Source organism: Acinonyx jubatus, chromosome E2 (assembly GCF_027475565.1).
Source record: "Acinonyx jubatus isolate Ajub_Pintada_27869175 chromosome E2, VMU_Ajub_asm_v1.0, whole genome shotgun sequence".
NCBI classification, from domain to species: Eukaryota; Metazoa; Chordata; class Mammalia; order Carnivora; family Felidae; genus Acinonyx; species Acinonyx jubatus.
The window spans coordinates 59,795,471-59,819,425 of record NC_069396.1 but is presented as its reverse complement, the minus strand read 5'-3'; the positions used below and the strand labels follow the sequence as shown (position 1 = coordinate 59,819,425).

Genomic DNA, 23,955 nt, shown 5'->3' with positions numbered 1-23,955 from the left:
ATAATAGAACTCACAAAGTGATGACAAAAGCATCAGCTACATTCATTTGAAGAGGAGTAACATACTGCCTTCAGCTATGCGTGGATTATTTTATGTCTGAATGGTTCTATGGAATGATAGGACCATTTAGATCACTGGATTTGGGAACATCTCATTTCTGGGAAGAGGCTGGCAATCACAGAGTATGAAATTATGCCTGTTCATCGCAGTTCACAAGGAGCAAACTCCTTCTCCCTCTAGGTTTCCAGCATCCCTTGGAGAGCAGCCTGGCCAATGCTCAGATCAGAATGGAGAAAACCCTCGCTGCTGCCTCTAGGGATCCGCCAACTACATTTTCCAGAAGACCGTGCGCGGAATTGAGCCAATGGAAGCGTTTCCGCGGGAATTCATCCCGTAGGGGCGGGACTTCCGGCCTCCTCCTTGTGGCGGCCATTTTGCTGCTCTCGGGCGTGCCGGGGCGGGACCGAAGTGACGGAACTGTCAAGGCTCAGGAGTCGTTGTCCCCACGGCGGAGAGGCGGGTCCGCGGCTCGGCGACGACGCCGCTCGAGCTGTCCCGCGGCGGGTGTCTGCTCCTCTTTCGCCGCTCTGGGCCCCGCTCCGCCCACAGAGTCCGATGGCGGCGGCCGCGCGCAGGCACCCGGCTCAGGTAAACGCGACGCCCCCGGACCCTCCCCCACCCAGACTCCCGAGGCCCGAGCGCGGGGCACCTGCTCGTGTCCCTGCGGCCCAGGTCCGGTGTCCGGGCCGGGGAGGCGCTCGTGGGCGGGGCCCCGTGTCTGAGCGCCGGCGTGATGGGGTGCGGGAGCGGGCTGCAGGGGGCGCCGAGGGGGAGGATTCGGGGGTGTGGGGTCTGCTCTCAGGGACACAGGGTGTGCGGCGGGATCACGGGGGGACTGGCGAGCTGGGGTGTGGTACCTCCGTTCTGAGGGCGCTGGAGGGTCGTGAACCGAAGAGGGACACGGTCCGTGTTTGGGTGTGAATAGCTTTCCGAAAGCTTCTCAAGAGAGAGGTGAAAGGGGGTGATGAAGACAAGGAGGCCCCGGGAGTGCAGTTCTTGTCGAAGGTCACAGAGCTGGTAGGAGGACTGAGGCGCCGAGGTTGGTCATCCCGAGGTCCCTGGGTTCCAGGGCCGGGCGGGATGCAGGGGAGGCCTGACCTGGTAGAGCCCAGCCCTGGTTGCCTTCACTCAACCACAAGTTCTGAAGGTTGTGAAAGCTCATATGGCACCTGCGCAAGTCCCTCACTGATCTTGACATCGCCAGTACGGTGTCCAGGATTGTGGTGTCTTGAGCCCCTTCCCTTGCTGTTTTTCCAACGGCTGGGTGTGGGGTCCCTGAGGATACCCCAAGCCGAGGCTCCTGAGTGCAGGCCAAGGGTTACATATAAACAGGTGTGAGAAGCTATCCCAGAAATAGATATCAGAGTGTGCAAATGCTTGGACAGGTACGACCTGCGTCCATTCTCCCTGTCGGGAACAAAGCAGAGGGTCAAGGATCAGGCCTGTAATGTGGCTGTTGAGAATTTGGGCACCTCTTTTGGAGGCAATGAGAGGCTTGGATAAGAGGGGGAGGGGCTGGTCTTACCGAAGTCTTAATGGGCTCTTTCCGGTTGTAGAAAAGATAACAGACCTTGGGGGTAGGGGAGGAGGCAGCTGCTGCAATCCAAATGAGTGCTGATGAACCAAAGCAATGGCCATAGGGGTAGGTGAAAAGTTGGACTCTTCCATTTTTAAAAGAAGGGTAAACTAGATTTTTTGATGTTGTAGGTGAGGGAGAGAAAAAAGTCAGGGATGACCCCAGGGATTTTGGTCCTAGCAGCTGAAGGGATGGAGTTTCATCACCTGGGGTGGGGAGGTTGACGGTAGGTTAATTTTCTTTGGGACTGCCAGGAGTTTCGTTTGGTCCTGTTACGAGTCCTGTTAGGAGATATTTCAGGGCACAGCTCGTGGAGACAGCACGTGAGTAGCTGGATTTGCCGGTCTGGAGATTTGGGGAGGAGGTACAGGATGAAAACATCCAGAAGTGGTGGCTGTTGTGTAGACCAGAGAGGAGCTGTGGACTATGTTTAGGTTGGGGAATGCAGGTCATTGTGACAGTGCCTTAGCTGGCCAAATAGAGGGAGGTGCATGATGAGGAGTGATTTTCTTGCTGTGCACCTGATCAGGGTTGCTGGGCACACAAACACGGGTGAAGTAGAGACGTGATGGTGGGGAACACATGGGAGAGAGGATGATCTGGCAGGTGATGAAGGCTCCTGTGGAGTGGAGGCCGTGGAGGCACGGGAGTAATTGAGACAAGAGGACACTGAGGCCAGGCTCCTGCTTACTCACTATTGCAGTTTCACGGGAATTTTGTGGTGAGCTTCGGTGAGGTTTGTGGTGTTCAGTCTTGATGGTGCATAGTTCTGGGGCAGACTTTCAAAAACGGTGGCTATCGGACCAGGATGGAACTGTGGGTCACACTTTAGGAAGTGTGTAATGTAGGTTATAGTGGTAATGCTGTTAGCTGGTCAGAAAGACTAGGGTGCATGCTGAGAGGTGCTTCTCTTGCTTAGCTCCTGGTTGACATCCTAAGTATGAGAAACACAGGTGACAGGGAGAAATGATGGTGTGAATGTGTGGGAGAGAGGATGATCAGGGAGGCTAAAGCTTCCATGGCACAAGTGGCTGCAAGATGGCTTCGGAGGAGTAATTGAGGCAAGATGACACTGAAGGCAGGGCTCCTGCTAATTCACCACTGTATGGATTCACCAGAATTTTGGGGGGGCTTTGATGGGGTCTGGGGTGTTCGGGTCTTGCTGGTGGATAAGATCCGGTAAATGTAGTCCTTTGTGAGAGTCATCATGCCTGGCTGGGGTTTTAAGGAAGGTTGAGTGGAGAGGTGGGGAGTTGTGACCACTGAGACGACAGCAAGTCCAGCACAGAAGTGGAAGTGGGCCATAGCCATCTAATGCATATGTGCTTCTGGGCGGCTGACACTGAAGCAAAGATCAGAGGCACAGAGGAGGACTTCAAAGCAGAATTCAGGGCTTTGCCCAAAGTAGAGTTTGTGGGAGTGCAGCTGTAGGGACTGGAGATGTGAGAGAGGAGAGTCTGCAGAGCAGTGTGCACATCAAGAGGAAGTGTGTGCTCAGGGCCACAGGGCCCTGGTATTGGAGGCTGAAGGGTACAGCATGAGCCCACATTTCAGTGTGTCTTGGGAGTCTCAAAATGGAGGCCCTAGGGAATTGTATGGTTGGGACCCTACAGGCCAGGATGAATTTGGATGACATCTCTGTCTCCCTGCCTGATGTTGCTGAGGGCTGAACTCAGTGAATAAAGAGACCCTGAGGATGGGGGGGGGGGGGGGGGGGCGGTGCTAGTGGCACATAGGCCTGGAATTCTTGGAGTGGGGAGCTCTGGAGGAGGAGGAGTGTGGGGTAGATGTATGGTGAGATGGATTGTGGGATCTCAGAATGTTCATGGTTTCATCTGTCCCCATCGTAACAGGATAGTGTGTCCTTTGAGGATGTTGCTGTGTACTTCTCCTGGGAGGAGTGGAGGCTCCTTGATGAAGCTCAGAGATGCCTGTACCACGATGTGATGCTGGAGAACTTTGCACTTATATCCTCACTGGGTAAGGCCCTCTCCCTCCCCAGTGGCCTGAACTAGGTCCTGTTCTCCCCCAACCCATCCCTTCTCAGTCTCTCTTACATGTGGACCATGGGCACTGTGGGTTCTCAGCTTTCTGGGTAGTTGCCATGTCGATAGGGCTGGTTTGTTTGCACTGCCCTCTTCTCCCCGCCCTGCAGCCTCAGTACCTGCTATACTAAAACCCTCATAGGGAAGGATTCAAAGTTAGTCGATTTTTAGTGACCGTAATGGATTCCACCATGCTTGCTCTCTTCGTTTGGGTCAGTGAGTACAGATCCATGTCACTTCTGTATCCCAGGGGTTTTGTTTGTTTAAAGTTAGCTCTACAGCCTTGGGTCTTGAACTTAGAATTCTGAGATCAAGAATTACATGCTCGGGGCGCCTGGGTGGCGCAGTCGGTTAAGCGTCCGACTTCAGCCAGGTCACGATCTCGTGGTCCATGAGTTCGAGCCCCGCGTCAGGCTCTGGGCTGATGGCTCAGAGCCTGGAGCCTGTTTCAGTCTGTGTCTCCCTCTCTCTCTGCCCCTCCCCCGTTCATGCTCTGTCTCTCTCTGTCCCAAAAATAAATAAACGTTGGGAAAAAAAAAAAGAAGAAGAATTGCATGCTCTACTAAGTGAGCCAGCCAGGCTCCCCTGTTTCCCAGGTTTTGATCCCATCTTTTAGCTGACATGTCTTCCTGTCTCCTTGTGCTGGGTTTGCAGACATTGTCAGACTACTTAGCTGAATCACAGGCTACTTTTCAACAGACTCCTGCAAGGTTTGTACTTTAGGTGTATTTTCTTTTTCCCCCCAGCCTTCTGGAGATACAAATTTATATATATTCAAGTGTACACTGTAGTGATTTGATATATGTATACACTGTGATATAATTTCCACAATTGAAGTTAATTAAATATCCATTCTTATAAAATTATTACATTATTTTTCTGTATGAATGCCTAAGATCTACTTTTAGTACTTTCAGTAAATTTCAAGTATACAGCATCATTATTAACTGCAGTCACCATGCTGTATGTTACATTTTCAGAACTTTTCATCTTATTACTGAATGTTTGTACCATTTGACCAACATCTCCCCATGTCCTCCACACCCCGGCTTCTGGCATTCTATAGGCATACCTTGGAGGTATTGCTGGTTTGGCTCCAGACCACTGCAGTGTAGAAACATCACAATAAAGCAAGTCGGATGAATTTTTTGTTTTCCTGGTGCACGTAAGTTATGTTTGCATTATTGTAGTCTATTAAGTCTGTCATAGCATGGTGTCTCAAAAACAATGTAGCTGATTTAAAAATAGTTCGCTGCTGTCATCTGAAATTGCAGCCAGTCATGTTTTTGTTGGTGAAGGGTCTTGTCTTGATGTTCATGGCTGCTGACTGCCCAGGGTGGTTTGTAAGGTGAGTGGCTGTGGCAGTTGCGTAAAATAAGACAACAACAAAGCTTGCTGCATTGGTTCACTCTTCTGTTCATTAGTGATTTCTCTATAGCATGTGATACTGTTTAACAGCATTTTACCCACAGTGGAACTTCTTTCAGAACTGGAGTCAGTCCTCAAACCCTTTTGCTGCTTTATCAGCTAAGCGTATGTAATATTCTAAATTTTTTGTTGTAATTTCCACAGTCTTAACATCTTCACCAGGAGTAGATTTCATTTCTTTGATTTTTTTTTAAATTTTTAATGTTTATTTATCCTTGAGAGACAGAGAGACAGAGCATGAACAGGAGAGGGGCAGAGAGAGAGAGGGAGACACAGAATCGGAAGCAAGCTTCAGGCTCTGAGCTGTCAGCACAGAGCATGACATGGGGCTCAAACCCACGAACCGTGAGATCATGACCTGAGGTGTAGTCAGATGCTAAACCGACTGAGCCACCCAGGTGCCCCTGTTTGAATTTATTTTATTTTATTTTATTTTATTTTGAGAGAGAATGAATGCATGTGTGGGGGAAGGCAGAGAGAGGGAGAGAAAGAATCCCAGGTAGGCTCTGCTCTATCAGTGCAGAGCCCATGAACTGTGAGATCATGACCTGAGCTGAAATCAAGAGTCGGATGCTCACCTGAGCCACCCAGGTGGCCATGTTTTGAATTTTTAAAAATTTTAATTCCAGGATAGTTAAATACAGTGTTTTTATATTTTCTAAATTTTGGATTCCATCTCAGTAAACTACTTTCTTTGTTCATCCATATAAAGCAACTCCTCATCCATTCCATTCAAGTTTTATCATGAGCTTGTAGCAATTCATTCATATCTTCTAGCCCCACCTCCAGTTCTGTTGTCATTCCCACCACATCTGCAGTTACTTTCTCCAAGGAAGTCTTGAACCCTTCAAAGTCATGGTGAATCCTTTCCAGAAGGTTTCTATTTACTTTGCCCAGATCCATCAGAAAAATCACTGTGGCAGCTCTGTCTGGTTTTACAGGATGGTATTTCTTAAAAATAATGCTTGAATATCAAAATTATTCCTTGATCCATAGGCTACAGAATGGATGTTGTGTTAGCAGGCATGAGACATTAGCTCATTGTACATCTCCATCAGAGCTCACGGGTGCTTTGTCACTAAGCAGTGATATTTTAAAAGAAAGCACTACGTCTCAACAGTGGGCTTAAAATATTCAGTAAGCCATATTATAAACAGATGTGCTGTCATCCAGACTTTGCTGTTCTATTTATAGCACGGGCAGAGTAGAATTCCTAAGGGCTTTTCAGAATGATACGTGAGCCTTGGCCCTAACAAGCTTGACTTTTCCAGCTATGAAAGTGCTAGATGGCCATCTTGCAGTCGAAGGCTGCTCGGTCTGCATTTGGAAAATCCGTGGTTCAGTGTCACCACCTTCACGAACGATCTCCGATCTCCGCTAGGGCTACCAGAGCACTTGCTGCAGCTTCTGCATCAGCACCTGCTGCCCCACCTGGTCCTTTGCTGTTAGGAGACGGCTTCTTTCCTTCAGTGTCACGAGCCAACCTCTGCTAACTTCAAACTTGTGTTCAGCAGCTTCCTCACCTCCCCTGGCCTTCATAGAAGGGAGAGAGTTAGGGCCTTGCTCTGGATTAGGCTTTGGCTTAAGGGAATGTTGTGACTGCTTTGAGCTTCTGTCCAGAGCACTAAAACTTTCTCTGTATCCGTAGTAAGGCTGTCCTGTGTTCTTATCATTTGTGTGTTCGCTGGAGTAACACTTTTTTTTTAAATAATTTATCCTAATTAAAAATATAACGTTTATTTATTTTTGAGACAGAGCATGAACAGGGGAGGGTCAGAGAGAGAGGGAGACAGAGAATCTGAAACAGGCTCCAGGCTCTGAGCTGTCAGCACAGAGCCCAACGCTGGGCTTGAACTTACAGACCGTGAGATCATGACCTGAGCCGAAGTTGGACGCTTAACCAACTGAGCCACCCAGGTGCCCTATCCTAATTAAAAAAATATATATATATTTATTTATTTATTTTTGAGAGAGAGAGAGAGAGAGAGAGAGAGAGAGAGAGAGATAATGTGGGGGGGAGGGGCAGAGAGAGAGGGAGACACAGACTCTGAAGGAGGCTTCAGGCTCTGAGCTGTCAGCATAGAGCTGGATGCGGGGCTCGAGCTCACGAACCTTGAGATCGTGACCTGAACCAAAGTAGGATGCTTAACCAACTGAGCCACCCAGGTACCCCTGGAGTAGCACTTTTATAAATGCTTGTTTATTTTATTTTGAGAGAGAGAGAGAGAGAGCAAGCATGTGGAGGAGAGGCAGAGAGAGAAGGAGAGAGAATCCCAAGCAGGTTCTGCACTGTCAGCACAGAGCCCGACTCGGGGCTCGATCTTATGAACCATGAGATCATGACCTGAGCTAAAATCAAGAGTAAGATGCTTAACCATGAGCCACCCAGGGGCCCCTGCATGTTTTGTTTTGTTTTGTTTTGTTTAATTCCAGTACCATAATATTTTGATTAGTATTGTTTTCTGGTATAGTTTGAAATTACAAATGTGATTCCTCTAACTTTGATCTTTGTAATCAAGATTTCTCTATTTGACGTCATTTGTGGTTCGAATTTTAGGATTCTGGTTCTGTTTCTGGTAAAAAATCCCACTGGAATTTTGGTAGAGTGTAGTGAATTTTAGGTTGCTTTATGTAGTAGAAATATTTTAATAGTGATTCTTTCAGTCTACAAACATGGGATATCTTTCCATTTATTTGTGTCTTCAATTTCTCTCATTAATGTCTTACAATTTTCATTGTATATATCTTTCATCTGCTTGGCTAAATGTATTCCTAAGTATTTTATTTCTTAAATGCTATTGTAAATGGAATTGATTTCTTAATTTGTTTCGAGATATTTCATTGTTAGTAATGGGCATATGTGATTTTTGTATGTAGATTTCTTATCCTGTAGATTTACTGAGTTTATTCATTTTGACAGTTTTTTGGTGGACTTTTTGTAGTTTGCTTTATACAAGATCTATGTCATCTACAAACAGTTTTACTTCTTTTCTGATTTGGATGCCTTTCTTTTTCATCTCTGATTGTTCCAGGTAGGACTTCCAGTACAATTCTGAATAGCAGTTATGAGAGTGGACATCCTTGTCTCATTCCTGATCATAGAGTAAAAGTTTTTACCTTTTCACTGTAGAATGTGCTTTTAGCTGTGGGCTTATATGTGGCCTTTGTGTATTGTGGTGTATGTCTTCTTTACCTAATTTTGGGGAGTTTTATCATAAAAGGATTCTGAATTTTGTGAAATGCTTTTTTTTTTTTTAATATTTGTTCATGTGATCATATGAGTTTTGGTCTTCACTCTTTTATAAGATATAACACATTTACCAATTTACTTATGAGGAACCACCCTTGTATCCCAGGGATAAATATCACTTGGTCACAGTTTATGATTCTTTTCATATACTGTTGAATTTGGTTTGCTAGGATTTTGTTGAGCTTTTTTACATCTATGTTCATTAGAGATGTTGGCCTGTAATTTTGTTTTCTTGTAAGGTGTTTTGGTGTCCTAATTCTAGTCCTCTAAAATGAATTTGAAAATGATCCCTTCCTCTTCAGATTTTTGGAAGAACTTGAGAGTTTAATCCTTCACTCAGGTACCACCTCACGCCAGTCAGAGTGGCTACAATGAACAAATCAGGAGTCTAGATGGTGACGAGGATGTGGAGAAACAGGAACCCTCTTGCACTGTTGGTGGGAATACAAACTGGTACAGCCACTCTGGAAAACAATGTGGAGGTTCCTCAAAAAATTAAAAATAGATCTACCCAATGACCCAGCAATAGCACTGCTAGGAATTTACCCAAGGGATACAGGAGTGCTGATGCATAGGGGCACTTGTACCCCAGTGTTTATAGCAGCACTTTCAACAATAGCCAAATTATGGAAAAAGCCTAAATGTCCATCAACTGATGAATGGATAAAGAAATTGTGGTCTATATACACAATGGAACTACGTGGCAATGAGAAAGAATGAAATATGGCCTTTTGTAGCAACGTGAATGGAACTGGAGAGTGTTATGCTAAGTGAAATAAGTCATACAGAGAAAGACAGATGCCTTATGTTTTCAGTCTTATGTGGATCCTGAGAAACTTAACAGAAGACCATGTGGGAGGGGAAGGAAAAAAAAAAAAGGTTGGAGAGGGAGGGAGCCAAAACATAAGAGACTCTTAAAAACTGAGAACTAACTGAGGGTTGATGGGGGGAGGGAGGGTGGGTGATGGGTATTGAGGAGGGCACCTGTTGGGATGAGCACTGGGTGTTGTATGGAAACCAATTTGACAATAAATTTCATATTAAAAAAAAAGATGTTGATAGAAATCTTGTGGTCATGACCTTTTCTTTGTTGGGAGATATTTGATTTCTGAATCAATTTCCTTGTCATTTGGATTTTATGTCTTACAATTCAGTGTTGGTAGGTTGTATGTTTGTAGGACTTTATTCTATGTTATCTAATATGTTGGTGTATATAGTTCATAGTAGTGTTTTATGATCCTTTGTGTTTCTGTGCTCTCGCTTGCAATTTCTCCTCTTATATTTCTGCATTAATTTATTTGAGTCTTGCCTTTGTTCTAAGTCTAACTAAAGGTTTTTCAAGTTTCTGCTCAGAAAACCAGCTCTTAGTATTGTTTGTCTTTTTATTTTTCTAGTTTCTATTTTATTTTTGGTCTGATCTTTGTGTTTTCCTTTGTTTCTCTAACTTTGGTCTTAGTTTGTTATTTTTCTAGTTTCTTAAGGTGTAAAGTTAGGTTGTTTCTTGGAGATCTTTTCTTTTCTTTTCTTTTTTTAAGAGCCGGCATTTATTGCTCTAAACTTTTTTCTTAGAACTGACTTTTCACATTCTATATAGATATTTTTATGTATGTATGTATGTATTAATGTTTGTTTATTTTTAAGAGAGAGAGTGTGAGTGGGGCAGTGGCAGAGGGGGACAGAGCACCTGAAGCAGGCTCTGTGCTGACAGCAAAGAGCCCAATGTGGGGCTTGAACTCACAAGCTGCGAGATAATGACCTGAGCGGAAGGAAGACACTTCAACTGAGCCACCCAGGTGCCCTCCATATAGATACTTCTAAATGTTTATTTTTATCTTAGCGTGAGTGGGGGGAGGGACAGAGACAGAGGGGGACAGACATTCAGAAGCAGGCTCTGTGCTAACAGCATCAGACTCATTGCGGAGTTTGAACTCATGAACTGTGAGATCGTGACCTGAACCGAAGTCGGACACTCAACTGACTGAGCCACCCAGGCACCCCTCACATTCCATAGATTTTGTTTCCACTTTTGTTTTTCTTAAGATACTTTTTTATTTTGCTTTTGATTTATCCTTTGGCCAACTGATTGGATAGGCATGTGTTGTTTAATGTCCACATATTTGAATTGTTAAGTTTCCTCATGTTACTGATTTCTAGTTTCATCCATTGTTAGGAAAAGGTACTTGACAGAATTTCAGTCTTCTGAAATTTGTTAAGACTTGTTTGACATGTGATTTATCTTAGAGAATATTCTGTGTCACTTGAGAGTGTGTATGCTGCTATAGTGCAATGGAATGTTCTATATATGTCTTTTCCATCCATTTGGATGAGAATGTTCAATTCAGATATATCCTTAGTATTTTTTGTCTGGATATCTGCCTGTTGTTGAAAGGGGGATATTGATAATTAATATCTGATTGCTGTCTTTTCTGTCTTCAGATCTAGTCGAATTTGCTTAATACTTAAATTAGATGCTTTGATGTGTGATGCATATATACATAAAATTCGTGCATTCTCTTTATGATTTCATTCCTTTATCATTATGTAATGACCTTCTTTGTCTCTTGACAGTTGTTAACTTAAAGTCTGTTGTATCTCCTATAAGTATAGCTACCCCTATTCTGTTTTGGTTTCTACTTGTGTGGACTATCTTTCTCAATTCCTTCACTTTCAGCTTCTGTGTGTCCTTAAGGCTGAAGTTACTCTAGTGTTGGCAGCATATAGTTGGGTCATGTTTTGTTTTGAGTTCAGCCACTCTGTCTTTTGATTGGAGAATTCTATTAGCACCTACTGTTGCCATGTTAATTATCGTCTCAGAGTGTTGTAGTATCTTCTTCATCTTTTGCTGTCTTCCTTGGTGATCTGATGATTTCCCGTGGTCTTATGCTTCCATTCCTTTCTCTTTTGTATCTCCTATAGGTTTTTGCTTTGTGGTTACCATGAGGCTTACATAAATAATCTCGGGGCAGGTGGGTGGCTCAAGTCTGAGCGTCTGACTCTTGATTCACATCATGATCTCATGGTTTGTGGGTTTGTGCCCCGCATTGAGATCCACACTGACAGCACAGAACCTGATTGGGATTCTCTTTCTGTCCCTCCCCCCACTCACATGTGCGCGCACGCGCGCTCTCTCTCTCTCTTAATAAATAAACTTAACGAAAAAAAGAATGCCTCATCAAGAATGATGAAATAAAGTGAGGTGAATGATATAGGCATTGTGACATAGCATTAGGCTACTAGAGACCCTCTGAACTGTTATAATGAAGGAGGATCATTTACTTTTGCAACTTTTTTTTTAAGTTTATTTATTTTGAGAGATAGCATAAATGGGGAAGGGCAGATAGAGGGAGAGACAGAATCCCAAGCAGGCTCCGTACTGTCAGCACAGAATCCAATGCAGGGCTTAAACTCACAAACTGTGAGATCATGACCTGAGCCGAGATGAAGAGACGCTTAACTGACTGCACTACCTAGGTGCCCGCCCCCATTTGCTTTTGGACCATGGTTGACCATGGGTAAGTGAAACCATGGAAAGTGAAATGGATGAGGGACTCCTGTATTTTGACTATGACTATACAATTGCATTTACCAGTGTATTCTATATTTTCATGTTACTAATTAGCATACTTTCATTTCAGCTTGAAGAACTGTTGTAGCATCTTCTGTAGGGTACATCAAGTGGTGAACTCCCTTAGCTTCTGTTTGTCTCGGAAAGCAGTTCTCCTTTATTTCTGAATGACAACTTTGCTAGTAAAGTATTTTTGGTTTGCAGTTTCTTTGTTTCAGCATTTATAGAACACACCATGCCACTCTCCTAGTATTCAGTGTTACAGCTAAGAACACTACTCATACCCTAATGGAGGTTGGGGTGGGGGGGTCCCTTGTGTGAGTTCTCTTCCCACAGCTTTCAAATTCTCTGTCATTATACTTCGATTTTTATTATATAGTTGACTTTTTTTTTTTTTTTTTTTTAAGAGCGAGAAGGCACAAGTGAGCAAGGGGCAGAGAGAAAGAGAGAATCCCACGAGGGGCATAGAGACAGGGAGAGAGAATTGGGGCTCACCTGGGGTTCATGCTCACCTGAAGCAGGGCTCCAGCTCACCCGATACGGGACTTGAACTCACAAACTGAGATCATGACCTGAGCCTTCTTAACCGAAGCCACCCAGGTGCCCCATATAGTTGACCTTTGAACAGCACAGGGGTTAGGGACGCTAACCCCCATGCAGCCAAAAATGCATGTATAACTTTTGACTTCTCCCAGAACTTAGTTACTATTAGCCTACTCTTCACCAAAGCCTTACTAATAACATAAATTAACTCATATTTTGTACATTATACATCTACTGTATTCTTACATTAAAGTAAGCCAGAGAAAAGAATATGCTAAAATCATAAGGAAGAGTAAATACATTTATAGTATTTTACTGTATTTACTGGAAAAAGTCTGCTTATAAATTAATCCACACGGTTCGAACCCATGTTGTTCTTAAGGGTCACTGTAATGTGTCGTCTTTTTTTCTTTTTTCTTTTTTTTTTAAAGATTTTATTTTTAAGTAATCTCTGTATCCAACATGTGTCTTGAACTCATGACCCCAAGATCAAGAGTCTCATGCTTTTCTGACTGAGCCAACCAGGTGCCCCTGTAATGTGTCTTGGTAAAGTCCTCTTTGGTTTGAATCTTTTTGGGGACTTATGAGCATCATATACCTGTATGTTCATGTCTGTCCTCAGATATGGGAAGTTTTCATCCATTATTTTATAATCTGTGACTGTTTAAATGAGATTTCTGTCCCTTTCTGTCTGTCTGTCTTCTCCTTCAGGACCACCATAATGCAAATATTGTTTTATGATGTATAATCCACACAGACTTTGCTTATTCATTTTTTTGTTGTCTTTTTTCTAATTTGAATAATTTCAAAATATCTTCAGTTTCAGATTTTCTTTTTTTTTTTTCTTTTCAGATTCATTCTTTTGATTGATCAGGTTGGCTGCTGATTCTCTCTTCTGTATTTTTTGGTTTGTTTCATTCATTGTATTCTTCACCGTAACTTTTTTTATTATTAAATTTAAATTCCAGTATAGTTAACATACAGTGTTATATTTGTTTCAGGTGTACAATATAGTATGCCGTAATTTGTTTGGTTCTTTTTTATATTTTTGTATCTGTCTGTTGAAAATCTTTTGTAATTGTTTTCCTTATTTCATTAAATTGTATTTTCTTGTAGTTCAGTGAACTCCCTTAAGACAATTATTTTGAATTCTTTGACAGTTCATAGATCTGCATTTTGTTAGGGTGATGGATAAATTACTGTGTTCCTTTGGGGGTGTTCTGTTTCCTTGATTTTTTTGTGTTTCTTGTAGCCTTGCATTGATGTCTGTACATTTCATGGAGTAGTCACTTCTAGACTTTACAGAAAGGTTTTAGTGGGGAAGATCTTTACCTGTGTGTGGCAGTTCCCACTACAAGATGGCCAAGAGGCTTAGTGTCTGCAGCTCTGTCATCTGAGATCAATGTTAGAAAGATTGCAGGAGTCCTCAATAGCTAAGGCTCTGTGTGTCCACAGTAGTAGAGAAACACTTTCTCCCACAGGAAGTATTTTGGCCATGGGGTTCCCATCTTGATGCCCAGTCCAGCTCTTGGGTGTCTTCCTGGTAGTGGTAGCATTGGTGTCTGATGTGCAGGCACCTGCAGAGCAGGTACAGGTCTGGTTTCTAGGGTGTGAACTGACACAGAGCATTAGCAGTTCTAGGGTCCCAGATGCCAAATAGTCTGCAGCAGTGTTGAGTGTGCTATGTGAGATGCGGTTGGACACTGAGCATTGATGGAACCTGTGACAGGAGCATGGGTACATTTAGACAGTGTCTCTGGGTTTTGAGGAGCTGGCTAGCCCACAGTGGCCATGGCTTTGGTACTTGAGGCTTGGGCACTCAGGTGACAGTTATGGAATATGGGCAACCACGGAGCAGTTGCATCTCTTGGGTCCAGGGTGTGTGCGGGTTTGATGTGAGTGCCAGCTCTGCTCCCGGGGTGGAGCAGTAGCTCCTTTTTTGGCAGAGGGGGCAGCTCAGTTATTATTCCCTGGCAGGTCCCCATGGTGTCAGCTGTCGGTCATGTTAGTGCAGAAGCTGCCAGGGTCTTCTGCACAGCAGACATCTGGGGTCCATGTCTACAAACACCTGGACACTTCTACTGTGTAACCTGTGATAGTCCACAGCTGTAGTGGGACTTGTTGAGGTTCGCAGCAGTGGCTGCTGGGGTCCCCTGTAGAGTAGGCCACTGCAGAATGCAGTGGCATCACCCCTTTGGCTGACACATATAGTGCCCACCCTTATTTTCTGTCTCTCCAGGTGTCTTCACTAAGCCAGTGTGCCCATCAATCCTTTTTGTGGTTATTCTCCTTTTTGTGTGCTCCCTTGTGTTGCTGTTGTGTCTTAATTGGACTCTTTTTAAATATTTTTTTAATGTGTTAGAGAAAGCAAGAAGGGGAAGGGCAGAAAGAGAGGTAGAGAGAGAATCCCCTGCAGGCTCCACGCTGTCAGTGCAGAGCCCAACGTGGGGCTCAGTCCCATGAACTGTGAGATCATGACCTGAGCTGAAATCAGGAGTCGGATGCTTAACCAACTGAGCCACCCAGGTGCCCCTCTTGTTAAAAATGTTTTAAAAATTTCATTTAAGTCCAAGGTTGTTAACATGTAGTGTAATAATGGTTTCAAGAGTAGAATTCAGTGATTTATCACTTACATATAACACTCAGTGCTCATCCCAACAAGCATCCTCCTTAATGCCCATCACCCATTTAGTCCACCCTTCGCCCACCTCTCCTCCAGCAACCCTGAGTTTGTTCTTTGTATTTAAGAGTCTCTTATGGTTGTCTCCCTCTCTGTTTTTATCTTATTTATTTTTCCTTCCCTTCCCCTGTGTTCATCTGTTTTGTTTCTCAAATTCCACATATGAATGAAATCACAGAATATTTGTCTTTCTCTGACTTATTTCACTTAGCATAATATACTCTGGTTCCATCCACATTATTGCAGATGGCAAGATTGCATTCCTTTTGATCACTGAGTAATATTCCTCTGTGTGTGTGTGTGTGTGTGTGTGTGTGTGTGTGTGTGTGTACACATGTATGTATGTATGTACACATGCCACATCATCTTTCATTAGTCGAAGGACATTGGGTTCTTTCCATAATTTGGATATTGTTGATAGCCAGCCGCCCCTCTTAATTGGACTCCTAAACCTGCTAAGGTCAAAGGCTGGTTTCCTCTGCTGTCATGCTGACATCATCTACCTTGCTCTTTTTTCTAGGCCTCTTGTGTGCTGGACAGCCCTGGGACAGGGCTGGCTGTTCATTTGTCCTGTTTTTCCCTTAGGACTTGTATCATCCACGTCCCATGTAGTTGCTCAGGGCTTACAGAGAAGAGTCCTTGCGTATTACATGGACATGACTCCAGATGTGGCAAGGTGGACTCAGCGGGGGAAGGGATGGGCTGGTCCTGGTGAATGGCTGGAGAGAGTGTGCCATCAGGGATGTGCTCAGATTACACCAGAAACCTGTCTTTATTCACGCCCACTTTTCATGTCATTTCCACTGGCCGCACTTCATTACTACCTTTTTCTTCTCTGGCTTGACACTTTGCCAATTTCTTGGTTCTTCTCATCGTTTCTACTATGACTTTCAGTGCAGTGATGATCATCACCTCTCTGACTCCTCATCTCACCCATTTCTCTCAGTGTTCTTTCTGTGTGCTCCAGCATTAGCCATGAGATATTCACGTGTCCTTACAATGACATGGAACAGCAGCTAATCTGTTGCAGCTGGATTTTAGTGGGCTTGGATGCATGCTTCTACTCAGCATCTCATCAGCAGTGGCAAAGGTCCTGCCAATAACCGTTGGCAGAGAAACGAGTTGTAGTCCTCATCTCTCTTCCTTGTCTCATATGCTGTCTTTGTTTCCTTCCCTGGTGGGTTATCCACCAGTCTGTGACCTTAGGATCCCAGTAATGCACAACTGAATTCCAACTCCTGTGTCTGGAAAAGCATCCCATAAACTTGTGCCTACACGAGACAGGTGCATATGCATGACGGGCTTACCCCTCACTGTAGTCACCATGTATTTCATGAGAGTTTCTTTGTGTTCAGGTTGCTGCTGTGGAGCAGAGGATGCAGAGGCACCCCTTGAACAGAGCGTTTCTGTAGGTGTGTCACAGGCCAGCACGCCCAAGGCAGCTCTGTCTTCCCGGAAGACCCACCCCTGTGAGATGTGTGGTCCGGTCTTGAGAGACATTTTCCACTTGGCTGAGCACCAGGGAAAGCCAAGCAGCCAGAAACTGTTGAGGTGTGGGGCATGCACAAAACGATTTTATTTCAGCGTAAACTTTCAGCAGCAGCCAGAGCAGCACACGGGAGTGAAACCATTCAGAAGCAGTGTGGACAGGACCTCTTTTGTGAAGAGCTGTGGATTCCATGATTCAGGAAAGCCCTTTACCTGTGGAGAGATTGAGAAAGACTTCCTGCCTGGCTCAGGGCATCTGCAACAAGGGGCCATTCATACTGGAGAAAAGCTAAACACAATCAGCCAGTGCAGGGCAACTATACAGAGCAGAAAAAGTCATTACACCTGGGGAGAATGCAAGAAAGCCTTCGGTCCCAAACACATGCTTTCTCAGGACCAGTGTTTTGTGTGCAGTGAATGTGGGAAAACATTCAGCTACAAATCTTCATTTGTTATCCACCAGAGATTGCATACTGGAAAAAGGCATCATGAGTTTGATGAATGTGGAAAATCCCTTCAGCAAAGCTCAGCCCTCAGTCAGCATGGAAAGACTCACTCCGGATCCAGGCAATACAAGTGCAGCAAATGTGGGAAATCTTTAAGCCACAAATCCGTTCTCATTCATCCCCAGCGATGGCACGGTGGAGAAAACAGTTATATGTGTGGTGAATGTGCAAAATCTTTTAGTCAGAGCTCAGTGTTCATTCCATGTAGAGTTCAAACTGGAGAAAGGCCTTATAAGTGTGGTGACTGTGCAAAATCTTTTACCTCTATCTCTGCCCTAAGTTATCATCAGAGATCTCACACAGGGGAAAGGCCCTATGAGTGCAGTGAATGTGGGAAGTCTTTTATCTCTAGGTCTGACCTCCGTTATCATCAGAGAGTTCATTCTGGAGAGAGGCCTTATGAATGCAGTGAATGTGGGAAATCCTTTATCACTCGTACTGCTCTCCGTTATCATCACAGGGTTCACACTGGGGAGAGGCCTTATGAATGCAGTGAATGTGGCAAGTCCTTTACCCGAAGAAATAACCTCATTATACACCTAAGAGTTCACTCAGGTGAAAGACCTTATGAGTGTAGTGAATGTGGGAAATCTTTTACCTTTAGTTCCAGCCTGCGATATCACCACAGAGTTCACACTGGAGAAAGACCTTATGAGTGTAGTGAATGTGGGAAATCTTTTAACAATAGGTGGACACTCATTCGACACCGGAGAATTCACACAGGAGAAAAGCCGTATGTGTGCAATAAATGTGGGAAATCTTTTACCTGTAGCTCCACCCTACAGTATCATCATCGAGGTCACCTTGGAGAGAGGCCTTATGAGTGCAGTGAATGTGGGAGATCTTTTACTACTAGCTCTGCCCTCCGTTATCACCAGAGAGTTCACACTGGAGAAAGGCCTTATGAGTGTAACGAATGTGGGAAATCTTTTATTTCTAGATCTGACCTCCATTATCATCATAGAGTTCATTCTGGAGAAAGGCCTTACGAGTGTAGTGAATGTGGGAAATCCTTTATCCGAAGAAATAACCTTATTTTACATCAGAGAGTTCACACAGGAGAAAGGCCTTACAAGTGTAGTGAATGTGGGAAATCTTTTAATAATAGGTGGACCCTGATTCAACACCAGAGAGTTCACACAGGAGAAAAACCGTATGTGTGCAATGAATGTGGGAAATCTTTTACCTGTAGCTCCACACTTTGTTACCATCAAAGAGTTCATGAAGGTAAAAGGCCATATGAGTGCAGTGAATGTGGGAAATCTTTTACCTCCAGTTCTACCCTCCGTTACCATCAGAGAGTTCACACAGGAGAGAGGCCTTACAAGTGCAGTGAATGTGGGAAATCTTTTACCTTTAGTGCCAGCCTTCGTTATCATCACAGAGTGCACAGTGGAGAAAGACCTTATGAGTGCAGTGAATGTGGGAAATCCTTTAAGGATAGATCACAATTCAATAAACACCGGAGAACTCACACGGGAGAAAGGCCTTATGAGTGCAGTGAATGTGGGAAGACTTTTAGCCAAAAATCTTCCCTGTCAATACACCAGAGAATTCATAATAGTGAACGGTCTTATGAGTGTAGTGCTTGTGGGAAATCCTTTACATCTATCTCTGGCCTTGGTTATCATCATAGAGTTCATAGAGGAGAAAAGCCTTATCAGTGCAGTGAATGTGGGAAATCTTTTACCAACAGCTCCATACTGATTCGACACCAGAGAGTTCACACAGGAGAAAGACCTTATGTGTGCAGTGAATGTGGGAAGTCTTTTACCAGTAGCGCTACCCTCTCTTACCATCAGAGAGTTCATGCAGGGAAAAGGCCTTACGAATGCAGTGAATGTGGGAAGTCTTTTACTTCCAGTTCCACTCTTCGTTATCATCAAAGAGTTCATGCAGGAGACAGGCCTTATGGGTGTAGTGAATGTGGGAAATCTTTTATCTCTAGCTCCAAGCTACGTTACCATCAGAGAGTTCACACTGGAGAAAGGCCTTATGAGTGCAGCGAATGTGGAAAATCCTTCAGGGATAGTTCCCAATTCAGTCAACACCGGAGAGGTCACACTGGAGAAAGGCCTTATGAGTGCAGTGAATGTGGGAAATTTTTTACACGAAAATCTACACTCTCCCAACATCAGAGAGTTCACACTAGAGAAAGGCCTTAGGTGTGCGGGGAATGTTCAATTTCCTATCCACTGTAACAACTCTGGAGGGAGCTTTGAGGAGTCCTCTATCTGGACTGAATCTCAGACATCTAAACATGCTCAGTGGGGAGATCCCTTGTAAGTTTCATTGACATGGTAAGCTTGTGTAAATATGTTGCACTTGCCATACTGTTCAGGGCTCTTTCCAGATTTAGGTCACAGCTAGATCTTGTGCCCAAAGCCTGTTCTCCTCTACCGCCTGGCAGGTCCCCAAGGTGTGTATTAGTTTACCACCACAGTGTGTTCAGGGAGGCTGACCTTTGTTCCCTCATGAATTGGAGCAAATTAGGAGTAACCTGAGCCCTTAGGGGTCAGCTTCCCCATCTTGACTACCTTCAGCCTGAACCTGAATCATTGATGACCCAGAGAGTATGAGTTTGGCTGGCAGCTTACAGAGAATAACTACCTTTTTCAGGAACATGATGGTCTCCTGTGATACTTGTGAGATGTTTTTCCAGTTTCCAAGTCACAAACTTGAGAGTGGTCTGCTGAACATTGCTTTGGCTTAAACAATAATCAAGGCCCTTTTTTTTTTAATGTTTATTTTTTAGAGAGAGCACACACGAATGGGAGAGGGCCAAGAGAGAGAGAATCTGGAGCAGGTTCCAGGTTCTGAGCTGTCAGCACAGAGCCCTATGTGGGGCTCAAACCCACAAAACATAAGATCATGAGCTGAGCCAAAGTCAGATGCTGAACCAACTGAGCCACCCACGTGCCCCTCGAGGCCTTACTTTTTAAATCCTTTTTAATCTTGAATGTTCTACTTACTCTGTGGGGTGGTTTATAAACAGATTTGGGCTCAACAACCATTAGAGGGTGAACTTTTTAGGAGTCTCAAATTGTCCATGCCTGAGGAGGGAGAGGATGATGGCAGAAAGTAGGTTGCCAGCCTTGACCAAATCTGTATCACTGCCCCACAACCTCTGAAAAACTGCAGGGCTTTCTGGTTTTCATTTGAGGTCTGGATGCTTTGTGTTTTAGGAGTCTCAGTGATGACCCCAAGCAGGGGACAAGTGTGAGACCCTCAGAGGCTTTTGAAAGCATGAATTTTTCACTTACTCAGAGGAGCTATCACAGGGGATGTCAGTACTGTTGAGGTGTTTTCTTCCACAGCTCTGCAAACAGCCATGTGCCCTGATGTCCACAATCCATTGGGCCAGGGTCACTGGTTGTAAGACCACAGGCATCTGGGGAAACCATAATTCATAAAGAAACACTGGCTTAAATAGGGAGTGGAGGAAACTGCAGCCAACTTGATGGAATGTGCCTCTTCTAAAAATGTGTCCAGGAAAGTTTCTGTGACCATGACTTTGCAGGATCAGTGTGTACACAAATCTCAGGACCTCCGGGCACATTTATCTTATGTAGCTAAAGTAATTGTCAGAGAAAAAAATAAAAATTAAAATAATCAAAAGGTTTTGTGGATTCTGTGATGTTTGCCTCAAAGCCGTTATCACACAGACAGGAAAAGAAAAAAAAGATAAAGGAGGATCTATATTCCTGGGATGTGGAGCATTCCTGTTGACTTGTATGGAAATATTATTCACTGTTCTCCACATTTGCTGCCACTGAGGTGATACCCCCATAGGCGTGGGGAAGATTGATGGAGTCAGTGTGCCAAACAGGTTGCCAAACCTGTTTTCCAAAAAGAGTGGGACAGTCTATCTTGAGCTTTATTCAAGATACAGCCTACATGTACTAACCTGCATATATTTAAAGTATAATTTTATAAGTTTTGACATAGTTCTGAACCTCTAAAGCCATCATCATAGTCCTGATAATAACCATATCTGTCACAGTATGTTTACTTAGGTCCTTTTATAATCTTTGCATCCCACCTCTGTAGGTAACCATTTGTTTCTCCTACAATAGACAGATTGAGTTTATGTTTGGAATTTATGTGTCACAATTACTTAGAGACTCATCAATGATACCATGTGAGTAGTGGGTTTTATTCGTTTTTGCCAAGTAATATTTTTGGATATACCAGTTTATCCATTTATCAGTGTACGAGGATTTTTTTTTTTCTAGATTTTGACTACTGAAGATAAGGCTAGTATAAACATTAGTGCTCTCTATGTGAATGTATGTTTCCTTGATCTTCTGTCAGTAACTTAGAGTGTAATGTCTGGGTCACAGGGTAGGTAAATGTTTTACTTTTGATTCTACATTTTGCATCTTCCCAGCAGTGTCTCAGAGTTCCATTTCCTCTGTTTGGCCAATCATTTTAATTTTAGTCCTTTTAATAAGTTTTTAGTGTTATCTCACTTTCTGTTTAAATTGCATTTCTGTAAGGATTCACAATGGGCATTTTTTCCAACGTTCATTTGCTATCTACATCTTTGGTAACATGTCTGCACATATCTTTTTACTATTCTTTGAGCTTTGACTATTTCCTTTAAGAAACAGGACAGTGAAACAAGTGTGTGTGTGCACAATTCACAATGGGATGGACACTTATGCTGTACCCTTTTAAATTTTTTCTGCATTATTAACATATTCTCCATCACATTCTTAAGTCCAGTCATTGAGGAATACAATAAAGTCTTTCTTTGTAGTGGTTTACCCATTTTCCTGCTTTATCACCATCGGTGACCATTGGTTGGTGGGCTGGAGCAGGTGGCCGATAACATTGCATCAGGATGGGCTGGGTTAGACTTTACTTTGAGTCCCAAAACCTGGCGGGGCGGAGGGTGGGGTGGTAGTGATGTAGAGGTCATTGATCACACTCCCCAGGTCCTGGTCCAAGCTGCCTATGTTTAATTCTTGGATTCCTGGCCATAATAAAGACCCGCAGGCAAATGCGCCCATTGGGGGCCTCAGTTTTCTCTTATGTATAATGGGCATTAGGAGCTGCCCCACCCCTGGTCCTTTGGAAGATGTGAAGAGCTGTGTCCATTCCTGTATAGCTCCACCTGTAGGGGGCATCCTAGGGCCAGGCACCTGTAGCTCTCCCAGTTACCACCAGACGCCTATGCTCCCACGTGCGTGCTGGAAAGAAATGGGGCGTCTCAGAAGCCCAGAAGCCCCTGATCCAAATCAGTCCCCAAAAACCACCTGTAAGGAGGAGGGTCTGCACAATACCAAGGTCTTGGTGTGGATTCCCCAGCTAGGAATATCTGAGCAACTAGCTAGGGCCCCCTGAGCCTGTTTGCTGACTATGACATAGAAGCGATGATGGGGTTTACTTGAGCTCCTGGGAACATGAATAAACGTAACAAAACACTGAGCACTTATGCCGGAATCCCATAGGACTTTGAGTTTGTATATGATGTTTTATATCAAGTTTTTAATATAAATATTTCCATAACTTTCCTTTTTCACAGTTCTCTCACTGTGCTTAACTCTGATTTATTGGCATTTATATTGCATTAGTAATACCCTAGTTTTGTTCGTTCTATAGAGTGCCTCATAAATCAATGTTTACTGTAGAACTTTGACTAATCCATCTATATATGACCTAGTTTATTTTCTCTTCTGAATCACTCTATAACTGAAGCCAAGAGCATGCTTGTCAATTGGTGGATTATCACAGAAATATTTTGATTCATTTTCATATATACTGGGAGAGCTCTTCTTATGGACCTCTACTTGCCCTAACTGCTGAATTAATTCTCCTCACACCCTCTTAAAACAAATTCATGATGCTTAAATGCAAAATGATGAGTACTATTATAAAGGTGTGTTATTCCACACCAGAGATTCTTTTCATAGTTACCTTCTGGGTTCGTTAAGGATCATTTTTTTCTTTCCTAAAAATTCAATGCAGGTTTTATTTAAAATTTATATTGTTTAATATGATGTAAACAACAGATGATAGTTGGAAAAACAAAAAGCATTCTTATTTTAATGAATATTCATTTGAGTGCACTGGAAAGCTTCCAAATACATTTTTTAAAAATTCAGTGAAATGTGGCTGGTAAAAGTGTAAGTGATAAAGTATTAAGTATTCTATAAGTTTTCTACAATTAGGATGTTTTTGAAACATTTAAAATTTTCAGTCTACTTTAGCTCTGAATGGGTTAAAGGGAAGTTTTTAAATCAAAATGAAATCACAATGAAACTTTTGTATAGGTGTGTGTGTGTGTGTGTGTGTGTGTGTGTGTGTTTGTATCTTCATATATTGGATAGTTTCCACAAAAATTGTTTTAAAATTTTGCCTAGTATTTTATGGCTTGTGTGAATACTGAAAATATCAGTTCTGTTTTACATCCTGTGTTATTTTTGTGGTTAATTTTTTAGTTGTATTTTTGTATTGTGCATATATTTTTATTTTTAAAAAGTGAAAAGCATATTTTGTGGCTTTAAATTGAGATCTTGTTTTGTAATGACTTGGACATTTAAAACAATTTTTTTTAATGTTTATTTATTTTAGAGAGAGACAGAGTATGAGCAGGGGAGGGGCTGAGACAGAGGGAGATACAGAATCCAAAGCAGGCTCCAGCCTCTGAGCTGTCAGCACAGGGCCTGACGTGGGACTTGAACTCACCAACGGTGAGACCATGAACTGAGCTTAAGTCGGACACTTAACCAACTGGCCACCCAGGCACCCCATGACTTGAACATTTCAAGTGCAGTTTTGTTTTAAAAATTTTTAAATAATCTTAGGC

At 43.4% G+C, this 23,955-nt stretch overlaps 2 protein-coding genes across 3 annotated transcripts in view; both read left to right on the top strand.

Moving 5' to 3' along the window:
• The window catches only part of LOC113592401 (zinc finger protein 154-like), a 224,576-nt gene that overhangs the window by 74,889 nt on the left and 125,732 nt on the right, over positions 1–23,955 (top strand). The gene's annotated exons all lie outside the window — the stretch shown is intronic.
• LOC106989403 (zinc finger protein 418-like) lies at positions 398–23,882 on the top strand. Of its 2 annotated transcripts, none has more exons than XM_027038192.2 (3): positions 398–648; positions 3,490–3,616; positions 16,503–23,881. In XM_027038192.2, the coding sequence occupies exons 1-3, from the start codon at positions 616–618 to the stop codon at positions 19,304–19,306; spliced, it is 2,964 nt and encodes a 987-aa protein (XP_026893993.2). In that variant the 5' UTR covers positions 398–615; the 3' UTR covers positions 19,307–23,881. The 2 variants fall into 2 exon arrangements, with proteins under 2 accessions (XP_026893993.2, XP_053067193.1); XM_053211218.1 differs by lacking the exon at positions 398–648 and adding an exon at positions 10,003–10,152 and having other exon boundaries at positions 3,596–3,616; positions 16,503–23,882.